The 12,761-nt window shown below is 41.7% G+C and overlaps 1 protein-coding gene across 3 annotated transcripts in view; it reads left to right on the forward strand.

Annotated features, from left to right (window-relative positions):
* The window catches only part of LOC144290415 (adhesion G protein-coupled receptor E2-like), a 30,336-nt gene extending 19,994 nt beyond the window's left edge, over positions 1 to 10,342 (forward strand). For all 3 annotated transcript variants that reach the window (XM_077859623.1, XM_077859622.1, XM_077859621.1), the window contains 10 exons: positions 566 to 673; positions 840 to 1,063; positions 1,266 to 1,445; positions 2,508 to 2,705; positions 2,987 to 3,222; positions 6,345 to 6,411; positions 6,818 to 6,909; positions 7,888 to 8,056; positions 8,142 to 8,252; positions 8,999 to 10,342. In XM_077859623.1, coding sequence (XP_077715749.1) covers positions 566 to 673; positions 840 to 1,063; positions 1,266 to 1,445; positions 2,508 to 2,705; positions 2,987 to 3,222; positions 6,345 to 6,411; positions 6,818 to 6,909; positions 7,888 to 8,056; positions 8,142 to 8,252; positions 8,999 to 9,013 — 1,400 coding nt within the window. In that variant the 3' untranslated portion in view covers positions 9,014 to 10,342. The remainder of the gene's footprint in view (positions 1 to 565; positions 674 to 839; positions 1,064 to 1,265; positions 1,446 to 2,507; positions 2,706 to 2,986; positions 3,223 to 6,344; positions 6,412 to 6,817; positions 6,910 to 7,887; positions 8,057 to 8,141; positions 8,253 to 8,998) is intronic.
* The last annotated feature ends 2,419 nt before the right edge of the window (positions 10,343 to 12,761 follow it).

Here is a 12,761-nt window from a genome sequence, read left to right on the forward strand (position 1 = left end):
ATTGGTGTTCAATTTGCCAACATACAGAATAACACCCAGTGCTCATCCCGTCAAGTGCCCCCCTCAGTGCCCGTCACCCAGTCACCCCCACCCCCCACCCACCTCCCCTTCCACCACCCCTAGTTCGTTTCCCAGAGTTAGGCTTTCATGTTCTGTCCCCCTTTCTGATATTTCCCACTCATTTTTTCTCCTTTCCCCTTTATTCCCTTTCACTATTTTTTATATTCCCCAAACGAATGAGACCATATAATGTTTGGCAAGTTGAATTTAAATAAAATATTAAAATTACATATGCTATCTAAAATATGCATATGCTATATTATACTTATATATTATGTGTGCATTCCATAAATTATACAATATGTAATATTCAACATCATATTATATATTATATGGTTTTTGTGTATTTTTATATTATATACACAGTATCTATATTATAGATTTATGTAATGTATTAAATATTTTTATAAAAATATATCTATATACACACATAAAATGATATTATACCAACCATTACAGCCACAAATACTAACTTACTCCCTTATATAACTCTGACATCATACAGACCTGTCCCTGAAACTGTGGGAGCAAGGAGACAGAAATGTCATCTTGAGTCAGAATCAGGTGAAGATGATGTTGAACTGGGATGTGGTGCATGATTCTGGTGACTCAGGTAATGGCCGAGATGGGAGGAAGCTCACAAGATGCCAAAGGATGTGACAAACAGGGAACTGAAGATTAAAGGGAAAGGGGGCTTTGGTGGGACCACAAAGAGTCCATCTGAGGAGGACGGGGTTCATTGTGCACCGCAAGATATCAACATCGGTCTCGTCCTGCAGGCCCTTCTGTGGTGGGCCTCATCTCCACTCCGGGGATGGGCAAGTTGCTGGCTGAAGCCCCTCTGGTCGTGGAGCCTGAGAAGCAGGCAGTTCTGCATGAGGCACACAAGATCTCGCTGCAAGAACCCTCCCCTGTCCTGCTCTCAGATGTCATCTCTGCATTTATGAGCAACAAGGTCACCCAGAATCTCAGTTCCCCCGTCACTTTCATCTTCTCCCACCATGTGAGTGCTGATGGCATGGGGCTGTGGATGTGGAAGGAACCTGGGTCCTGGGCACAGCCTCGCTGCCTAACTCAGCCTTGAGGTTCTGCGGGAGGTCCCCCATTAGTGCATCATTCCCCCAGGAAAGCCCTTTGCAAGCCAGCTTTGGATAAGCATTTCTGAGCACCAGAACCACCAACTCCCACCTATGTTTTTCCTACAGTCAGTGACCGCTGGGCCAACACAAAAGGTGTTCTGTGTCTTCTGGGAGCACAGTCAGGATGGATCTGGTCATTGGTCCACCAGAGGCTGCACAATGGTGAACAGTAGAGATACCAGCACCACCTGCCAGTGCACCCACCTCAGCAGCTTTGCCGTCCTCATGGCCCACTACGATGTGCAGGTGAGAGCCCTGAAAGGGGCTGCACCTCATGTCTATTACTTTTTTAAAAAAAACAGATGTTTATATCTTGTGGTTTCTTCAGAGCAGCAGTCAGTCATGGTGTGGCTCAGTTGCTGTTCAGGGTCTTACAAGTCTGAAATCAGCCAGAGCCGCATCCTCCTCTGAGGCTCAGGGTCCTCCTGTGAGCTCCCTGGTTGCTGGCAGGTTTCAGTTCCTTGCAGTTGTAAGACTGGGGTTCCACTTTCTAGCAAACTGTGAGCAGGGGACCCTGCTCAGCTCCTAGGGGCTACCTCCATTCCTTCTGTCATGGGCTCTTACACAGTGTATTGCCATTTTTAACCAGAGGCCAGCAGGAGGAGCCCTCTCACCGCAAACACTCAAACTTTGAATCTTCTCTCAGAGTACCCAGAGCTTTTAAGAGCTAACATGATTAGGCCAGGCCCACCCACAATAGACTCCCTCTCTTAGAGACACAGGACGGGAATTACAGCTCCAAAATCCTTTCACAGCAGCACCTTAAATGGCTTTAACTGAAGAAACTGTGTGTACACATTCTATCATTGCCAAATTAAAATTCTGCCTATCACAGGGGTCTTCAGGACAAGAAGGCTATAGACAGGGGCTCTCTGGGGCCTTAAAAGAAAGATTCCGTGGTGGCAGAGGTCCAATGGGGCCAGGAAAGCCAGTGAGTGAAAGTGGGTTAGGAGTTATGTTTGCCTGCTCCCCTGGCCACGTGAACTGGTTACTTCCTCTGGATTACAACCAAAGACTTACTTCGGTGATCTGTAAAGTAAAATAAACCGTTGGGGGTTCCAGAGCTTTGTCTTAAGTAAGGACTCTCTTACTCCTCACTTCCAAGGACTGAGTTAATCAGTTCAGATTTCCATAAAATTCTAGCATTCTGATCCTGGAGGAACTTAATCAAAAACATAAACTTACCTGCCTCCTTCTTTCCTGACTTGACTACAACAACAACAAAAAAAAAATTTAAATGGAAGAGTCATTACCCCAGACCAGGAAAATGTGACTGTGATGTCTTTGCTTCTCTTGGCTGGATCCCAGGAGGATGATCCCGTGCTGGCTGTGATCACCTACATGGGGCTGAGCCTCTCTCTGCTGTGCCTCCTCCTGGCAGCCCTCACCTTCCTGCTGTGCAAAGCAATCCAGAACACCAGCACCTCCCTCCACCTGCAGCTCTCAATCTGCCTCTTCCTGGCCCACCTGCTCTTCCTCATCGCCATTGACCAGACCAAGATCAAGGTATTGACACAGTCTCAAAGGAGCCCCTGCCCTGCCCCAGAGGATGCTCAGTTCATGGAGCTGTGCTGCATTGATATCTTAATAAAATAATATTGGGTCCCAGGGATATTTTGAAGGGTAAATAGCCTATTCCACATTGACTAACGAACTAGAAGACAAATCGTCTCCTGACAACTCCACCATATATATGAGCATTCTCTCCAATGCAAGGTATGGAACAGGTCCTGGGGCCACCCTCCTCTCTGACAATCACTCCTGGTGGCACCTTTCTCCTCCCCCAGATGCTGTGCTCCATCATTGCGGGTGCCTTACACTATCTCTACCTGGCCTCCTTCACCTGGATGCTGCTGGAGGCTCTACACCTCTTCCTCACTGCACGCAACCTGAAAGTGATCAACTACTCCAGTGTGAGCATGCTTATGAAGAAGCTCATGTTCCCTGTGGGCTACGGAGTCCCGGCTGTAATTGTGGCCATTTCTGCTGCATCCAGGCCTCACCTTTATGGAACACCCACCCGGTAAGTGCAAATTTCCACTGTCCTCTTCTCCAGCATGACCATGGCCATCATAGAACCAATAATGATTTAATTCCATCAGATCATGATAGGCAGAGAAAAGGTCAATGACCACTCCAAAAACATCTACCTGGTGAAAGATTGTGTTCACTGAAATAATTGTTTTTAAGTCATTAGGATGTAATTATTTTAAATGTTTATTATAAAGTATGTTAATAATTATTTAAATAATATTGTGCATTATGTTAATAGCTGTACATTACTATAACATTAATGGTGTTTAATGATTACAAATTAATCTTTACTTAAGATAAATGAGGTGATGGTTTTTAATCTTTTAGATTTCATTATTTTAAATATAGAAGGAACATTCCAGAAAGATTGTACTCTAGTTGGTAAATTGTTGCCCACGGGGGCACTAGTTAACAATTTTGAATGGCTTTACATATATTCTAGAGTTGAAAAAAAAAACTGTAATTGGTCAGAGAAGTAAGCAGAAAGGCTGAAATAAAAAGGATTATATTAAAGACAAAAAAATAAATAAATAAATATTAAGTGTATATTATATTAATAGCTATTTTATATTAATGGATACAGTCTATAATATAAATAGCTTTATATGTATTAGTAAATATATATTAATATAGTATTTATTGCATTGATTGAGGGGCAGTTTTATCCTCCAGAAAGTAAAACTGAAATGAATAGATGGCATTGATTTGTGTAAACTCTCTTCTAATTTTATTTTTTTTAAGATTTTATTTATTTATTCATGAGAGAACACAGAGGGGGCAGGGAGAGAGAGAGAGAGAGAGAAGCAGAGACACAGGAAGAAGGAGAAGCAGGCTCCATGCAGGGAGCCTGACGTGGGGATCGTGGGACTTGATCCCTGGTCTCCAGGATCATGCCCTGGGATGAAGGTGGCGCTAAACCGCTGAGCCACCCGGGCTGCCCTCTCTTCTAATTTTAAAAGAAACAGAGGGTCATTTGCATGATGAAGTAACTGACCACAGCTAAGATCTAGAAACAACTTCTGATATACAATCACTGTTTTGTGTGTCAGCTCAAATCATCCCCCCACAACCTATGAAGTAGAAACTAGTATCAAGCCATTATACAGATGAGGAACTGAGATACAAGGAGATTCACTAACATGGCCAAGGTCACACAGCAGGTTGATGGCAGAGTTGGTCACATGCAGTCTGGCACTCACAACACACACCTATCCTGATGACATGAGTACTCAGCTACATCAGCGAGCCCTGGCCAGCTAGCCTCCCTAGGGAGTTGAGCATAAAGGTCAGGGAACTTGTCCATAAAGAGCCAAATAATCAAGACTTCTAGTTTTGTGGGCCCTCTGGTCTTTGCTGCAACTACTCAGCTCTGTCATCAGAGCACAGAAACAGTCACAGACAATCCAGGAGGGAAGGACTGTGCGTTCCAGTAAAACCCACTTACAACAGCAGGTGGTAACCACCCTGGCCCACAGGCTGCAATTTGCCTCCCTTCAAAGCTTCACTTTGATGCTTCTTGCTGGGTCCGTTTGACCCTCTCCCTGGCCCTCACACCTCCCACCTCACTCACAGCTCCCCTCTCTGGGGCTGAAGTCCAACTCTGTCATTGCTCTCAGAGTGGTCTTGAGATGCCTGACCTGTGGGCATGTGAGTACCTGTGTCCTCAAGAGGAATAAAGTATGTAGTGCTCATGAGCCGTACCACTGGGGCAGGCTCACTGTGTTGTTTCATTTGTGTTTTTTTACTCATCTCTTCCATGGTCCAAAAGTTTCACCTTGTCTATACACCTACTCACCCCTCATATCTCAGCATAAATACAATTCAGTTCTTTCAGGGAAACCCTTCCCAAGTATCTGGATTTCCTATACTCTGGACCAAGTTATGGATCCAACTACATGTCCTCATAGCTCCTCATACTTTTTTTTTTTGCATGTTATACACAATATTTTATTTTATTTTTTTATAAATTTATTTTTTATTGGTGTTCAATTTACCAACATATAGAATAACACCCAGTGCTCATCCCGTCAAGTGCCCACCTCAATGCCCGTCACCCGGTCACCCCCACCCCCCGCCCTCCTCCCCTTCCACCACCCCTAGTTCGGTTCCCAGAGTTAGGAGTCTTCATGTTCTGTCTCCCTTTCTGATATTTCCTACCCATTTCTTCTCCCTTCCCTTCTATTCCCTTTCACTATTATTTATATTCCCCAAATGAATGAGAACGTATAATGTTTGTCCTTCTCCGATTGACTTATTTAAATAAGTAAAATACCCTCCAGTTCCATCCACATCGAAGCAAATGGTGGATACTTGTCATTTCTAATGGCTGAGTAATATTCCATTGTATACATAAACCACATCTTCTTTATCCATTCATCTTTCGATGGACACCGAGACTCCTTCCACAGTTTGGCTATTGTGGACATTGCTGCTATAAACATCGGGGTGCAGGTGTCTGAGCTCCTCATACTTGATCATAAAACTAATCATCTTGTTTTTATCTAAGGGCTAATTGTTGATCCTCCCATATCACTGATGTCCCCCTGAGAACTGAGACCACTCTACCCTAATCCATCTGGGTCTTCAGAGCCAAGCACAGATCCTAACATAGAAGAGACATTCAATATTTGTCAAAAAAAAACATAATTTGTTGATCAATACCTTTATTTTCTTTTTTAAAATTATATTTATTTCTGCCAGCATACCTGGGAGCCAAGATATAGAAGAGCTTTTTGAAAGGAACTCATCTTTTTTAAAGACCACTTTAGTAAGGTGTGATTGACATGTAAAATGATGTATGTAATTAAATGTACACAACCTGATGAGTTTGGGGCTAATACCCATGACCATTGCCACCATCAAAGGCATATACAAAGTTGTAGTTCTGCAAAAATAAATAAGTTTAGATCTATAGCACATAGTACATATCATTAACAATAGTGTATTATATACTTAAAGTTTGGTAGGAGGGTATGTTAAATGTTTTAACCAAAAAAAAAGCAGTAATAAAATAATGAATGAAGCAGGAGGAAACACTAGGAGGTGAGGGAGATGTTTATTTATTAATCCACAAGGCCCATATTTTCTTGAATCTCTTTCCATCTCTCTTAGGTGCTGGCTCCACACAGACAAGGGATTTATATGGACCTTCCTTGGCCCCATCTGCACCATCTTCTCCGTGAGTAGTGCATGATATCAGAGCAGCCCACCTGCCCAGCTGAGGATCATTCAAAGGCCAGGTGTATCAGGAGGGTTACAGGCAGGATGAGCAATCATTCCAGTTGCCCCAGGAATGATGAGAGGCTCCCAGGAGGCAGGAATTCCCATTGTAAAACCAGGACTAAGGTGTTTCCTGAGACATGGCACTGTCAGGACTAAAATTCGGAATTCCCATGCAAATTGCATTGAAGTGGTCATCAAAGTTACGGGACAGACATGGGCCTGAGTTACTACTGGGTGTTTAGTCTGCTTTTCTCGGACTGTTTGAAACTCAAATCTTCCCTGCTGGGTTAGGTATTGGGTGAGCAAAGAGGAAATTTTGCCAGATGTGGAGTGTAGGTAATATATCTGTGGGTTTTCTGCAGATAAATTTGGCTTTCTTTCTGATGACCTTTTGGATTGTGAAAAAGAATCTCTCTTCACTCAACAGAGATGTATCCACCCTCCGGAACACAAGGTGTGTTATGGGTCAGAGGTACACACCGCCACCCATACAGAGCATTATCCTCCTGGCTCCAAGGCTCTGATGTCCCTTCACAGGGCTCCCTAGGGGACTGGAGGAGAGAGGTGCCACCACCCTCCTTGGCCACCAGCTCAGATTCTGTGGTTTGTTACTGACACCCATGCCAAAAACATTCCATCTGTGCACACCCCACCAATAAACTACTTCAGCTGCAGAGAGAACCAGCTTTGTTCTGATAAGCAGGGATTGCTACTATGGCCCTATGAAAAAGGTCCTGAGAACATTCATACCCTTATAATGCATTCAGGAAATCACATAGCAGTTTCCAGAACCACTCCACCCCATCATGCCCATACCTTCATGCATGCTCTGCTCTCTGCCTTCCCCTTCTCTTGCACCCAGTGAACTCAGCTTCATCATCCACATATCACATCATCTGAGAGTTTTGGAATGTCCTCTGCTCTCCTCAACTTTGCACAGAATCAGTGGCCTCTATGCTGGGCAAAGCATGTCCTGGCTCATTCATGGGGAGGGTGAGGACAGGAACAGCCCTAGATTGGACCTGAGCAGAAGTAACTTACTTTGCAAAGGGTATAAGTGATCATTTGTTTTTGGGTTTCCACTAGACTTTAAGACCTGCAAGAATAGAAGTCTTTGTTGAATGCCCTGACCCCAGCCTAAAGCCAGGTGCACAGAACTCTCTGGGTAATGTTGGTCGAATAAAATTGGGGGTCTTCATGAAACATCATGAGCTTTTTGAGACCCACATTCTGTAGTGTCACCATAATCCTCAGTCCAAGTCAAAATGCCATCCTGGATCCAAATAGTGTTTCTTTTTAGGGAATCATTGACAATAAAGATCAAAGTCAATCACAACTCAGTCAGAAGCATCCATGGAGTAGATATAAAACCAGCTCTGGTTGTGTTGCTCTTTGTGCAGGCATCATGAGCCTCCTTTCTCTTCCTACCCAGGATGCTGACATTTAAAGCCACAGCTCAGCTCTTCATCCTGGGCTGCACATGGTGCCTGGGCGTCCTTCAGGTGGGTCCAGCTGCCCACATCATGGCTTACCTATTCACCATCATCAACAGTCTGCAGGGTGTCTTCATCTTCCTGGTGTACTGCCTCCTCAGCCATCAGGTATCACTGCCCAGCTCCCACCTGGGACTCCTCCCCACTTCTGTCCCCTCAAATGAGCTGACCCAAGCATGCTTTGCCTCTGCAGGTCCGAGAGCAATACAAGAAATGGTTCAAAGGTGTCAGGAAAACCAAAGCTGAGTCTGAGCAGTACACTCTCTCCAGTGGGACCATGTCCAATGCCTCCAAACACAGTGTGGTAAGATTTTGCAGTGTTCCCAGAGCACTAACCAATCCTCTTGGGAAGTTCGTGCCTACCTCACTGGACAACCTGTATATAGCAGTCAGTGCCCTAGGATGGCTCACACTTGGTTTTCTCCTGGACTCCCCTGAAGGCACTTCCCTGTCTTGAAAGGAGGTCTTTTTATACTTTCATTCATTTATATGCTCATGTTGACCCTTGTACATGACTGTCCTCTTTCCCCACAATTGTAAAGCACCCACCTTGTGTGACATGGGTGCAATCCCTTTTTAATTGTACTTAGTGACAAAATACAAAGTACTCATAAACAGAAAAAGATGCTGTGGTCAACCAAGTAATCAGTAAGTAATGATCTGTAACACTGTTACACAAGATGCTCAGAGTCACCGCACATTAATTATCTCAAGTCACTCTATGCCATCCCTGTATGTGATGAACAATAAATATGTATCTATAGTCATAAAATTAAATTGAAATAAGTATTAAGCTGGAATGGAGACTTCTCTTCAAAGTTTGCAATCATTCCTAGTGTTTCCAAATACACAAATACTTCAAAACCCCACTAGAGAATCACAGAGGACAGAGGGGAAATCCCAGCAATGTGAATTATACTGAGCATTTGTATGTTCAGCTTAACAAAAACCTTTTCTCTTTTTAGGCTTCTTTTGACAGTATTTTGTAGTTTTCTGTGTACCCATCTTGCACTTTCTAACATAGAATCATGTTTACACCTTCCTTCTTAGGAGAATTATAATTAACAGCTAAACCTGATGAACTTGTCTCTTAGAAAATGAAGAAAATACTGGCTGCCATCCTTTGGACAAAGAATATAAAAAATGCTTTTTTCATGTTTGTTACAAATAACTCTTCTTGGCACCACTGTGGGAGAAAGTATGCAGGAAATATTTGACATTCAGTTGCTAGAAACTTGGATTTTCTGGTGCATACAACACTCTCATCTTACTCCCAGTATAATCAAGAACTATTACCGAATATCTCATTAGAAGCCTCTTCTACAAAAATTCTTCCTCGGGTTGATGATATATAATAAGGAAAACCTGCCCCATAGGACTTTCCTAAAATAGCATAAGAGAGGAAAGTAATTCACATACCTGCATATAGTGTAAACAACTAATCCCAGTTGCTCAAGACATTCCCAGTTTTAGTGCTGGAAGTATTACATCCCAGAAAACACTTTGGTTACAGAAAAGTAGACCAGTTGGTCTCTGTATGGCATGCCTCAACTTCACTCTCCATTTCTAAGGACTTACTAATTTTTTATTCCAAAAATACGTGCTGGGAACAGATCAAGAAGATCCAATTTCTGATTTCACAAAATTTAAATGTGAAGAAAAAAATTTCATCAGAGCAAAATTAGAGCTTGGGACTAGAATCTGCATCTTTATGTTTTTTAAGTTGAGTTGTGGAAAAAGGTGTATACAGCTACTACACATTTTGTGAAATGTATTTCAAGATAACATATTATTTCACCTTCTTCATGCAGCCTAGGCAAGATCTAAATCTAGAGCAGTTAAACCTACAGGAAACTCTACGTGGGTTTCCTCTGACCAATTCTGTGTCAATTTGAATATCAAGGAAAATGACTGTACAAGATTATATTTTAAATAAACATATCCATGTATCCATAGTGATACTTTAAAATATCAGCTAATAGATGCAGAAAATACAACAGAATTAGAAGAGCATGATTCTTTCAATATCCCGTAAGTGGCCACTAAAAGCATTGACTGAAAGGCTTTGGAGAGCAGGCTGGGACCATAGCACCAAAGAATCACCTCAAGACTGCCAACTAATTACAAAGGCTGAAGTGTACATTTGCAATGTAGAGATCTGACAGCCATCACCTGAAATTAATGAAGCTTAATATCATCAATGGTGGGCAAACTGACCTATGTATCTCCTGATATGTCATGAATTTACAACATCCCATTTTTAGTCAATAAAGAATTATTAACAAATCAGTCTGAGATCTAATCCAGCCTTTAGACTATGGGTTGACAAAGTACAGCATGCAGTCCAGATCCAGGCATCTGCCTGTTTTGTTAATAAAGTTTTATTGGAACACAGCCACACCCATTCATCGATGTATTGTCTATGGCTGCTTTCATGCTATAATGTCAGAGTTGAGTTGTGACAGAGGCTGTAAGGCCACAAAAAATATTTGCTGCCTGGCCCTTATAGAAGAAACTTGCTGGTACATATCCTTTTAGGTAACTTTCAATATATAGGTAATGCAGGAGACAAAACAATTTAAGTGACATCATGAAGAAACCATCAGGAAAATCCTGAGCATAAGCATTCAACAAGACAATTGGCTTGGCCTCTTCTAAAACCAATATCATTTTTTAAAGTGACTAGATGTTACTCTAAATTAAAAGAAATGAAAGTGACATAACAAATTCAGAGGCAATTTTAGTGGCACTCTGGTTCAGATATACAGCTGTCCATGACTTTTTGGAGGCAATTAGGGTAATTTGAATATGTATCAGACATTGAAAGTTATTTTGAAATTGTTGCTAATTTTCTTAGGTATAATGATAGTATTGTGGTTATGTAGAGAGGATTCCTTGAATTCACAAATACTTGTGAAAGAAGTATTGACGAATGAAGTGTCATGATGTCTGCCACTGACTATCATATGTTTTAGCAAGAAAATTTATCCATGTGTGGAAATACATTGAGAAAAATGTTTTAATGTGGCACTATGTTAACAATTACTGACTCTGGATGGAGAGTATATGAGTATTAATTATATCACTTTTCCAAATTCTAAGTTTAAAATGGTAAATAAAAGGTGTCAGTCTGAGTGACGGGCACTGAGGGGGGCACTTGATGGGATGAGCACTGGGTGTTATGCTATATGTTGGCAAATTGAACTTCAATTTAAAAAAATATGTAAAAAGCCCCCAAAATTAATTAATTAATTAATTAATTTTTTAAAGGTGTCAGAAAAGTAAGTAATATACTGATTAGCTATTAATTCATTAAAGATATATACCCTTGTAAATTCCTATATGTCCAGATAAAATGCCTTTTCCTCTGCACAAAACTAACTTTGTGAATGGATTTTTTAAATATTTTATTTATTTATTTGAGAAAGAAATAAAGCTTGCTAGCAGGGAGGGTAGGGGAAAGAGCAGAGGGAGAGGGACAAGCAGACTCCACACTGAGCTCAGAGCCCTACTCAGGGCTTGATTCTATGACCCTGAGATCATGACCTGCCTGAGCTGAAATCAAGAGTTGGCAGCTTAACCAAATGAGCCATCCCAGTGCCCCAGAATAGATATTTTCTAAAACTAAGAATTTTCATGACTAATGGTGGTGGATTTAAAATCAAAAATTAAAAGTAAAACAAAATCATTAAAATATAAGAAAATAGAGGGAATCTTCACTCCTAGAAAATAAAAAATGGGGGATGCCTGGGTGGCTCAGCGGTTGAGCATCTGCCTTTGGCCCAGGGATCCAGTGATCCTGGAGACCTGGGATTGAGTCCCACATTGGGCTCCCTCCATGGAGCCTGCTTCCCCCTCTGCCTGTGTCTCTGCTTCTCTCTTTCTCTCTCTCTCTTTCTCTGTGTGTCTCTCATGAATAAATAAATAAAATCTTTGGAAAATAAAGAAAATAAAAAATGGAAACAGGTATTGCTTTCAACCTAACAATAAGAAAAATCCACATAAACTACAAAATCATTCATTTTCTTGAACCTATAAGAGAGGGGAGGTAAAGACAACAAAGTAGCCTAAAGTCTAAGGAAAGACAGGATCATCCACAGAGAGACCATCTGGAGTCCTGGCTGACCTATGGCAAAGGACAAAAAGAAGTCTTCTGGGTACCACAGAAAGACTTAAAGAGAACTTACATTTCTGAATGAATTGCTCAGGCCCAAGTGTAGACAATCATGAGAGTATAGAAAGTGCCACTCTTAAGAGAGTGGCAAAAATGTGGAGAGACTCTCTCAGATGCAGCCACAAAAGGAAGGTCTACAGCTGAAAGAACAATGAGAAAAAATCTTCTGGCAAAACAGACGGTAAGTACAAATAAAAAGGTAACACCAGAATAAATTGAAGCCCAGAGTGCAAGGACTCCTGATTAGACTCAAGCTCCCTCAAAAATAGCCTAGCAGAAGAATACGTGTGCCTATTTCCAGTAATAAATAGCATATACCTCAGTGTCTGCTGTTCTATACACATTGTCCAGCATTGAATCAAAAGTTATTAAACACAAGTAAAACAGCCCATGTAGAAGTCAACCGAACCAGACTTAAAGAAAACTAGCAGCAAGGGAAGTTTAAAATAACCCTCCTTCACATTTCAAAGGCTCTAGTGCAGTAGTTCTTACCTGGGAGACACTTTTGCCCCAGGGAATATTTGGCAATTTCTAGAGATATCTGTGGTTTCACAGCTGGAGGGGTACCTACTCGCATTTAGTGAACAAAGGAAAGAGATTCTACTCAAAGTTGTACAATACGAAGGACAGCTCCAGACA

The sequence above is a fragment of the Canis aureus genome, chromosome 19 (assembly GCF_053574225.1).
Source record: "Canis aureus isolate CA01 chromosome 19, VMU_Caureus_v.1.0, whole genome shotgun sequence".
Classification (NCBI taxonomy): domain Eukaryota; kingdom Metazoa; phylum Chordata; class Mammalia; order Carnivora; family Canidae; genus Canis; species Canis aureus.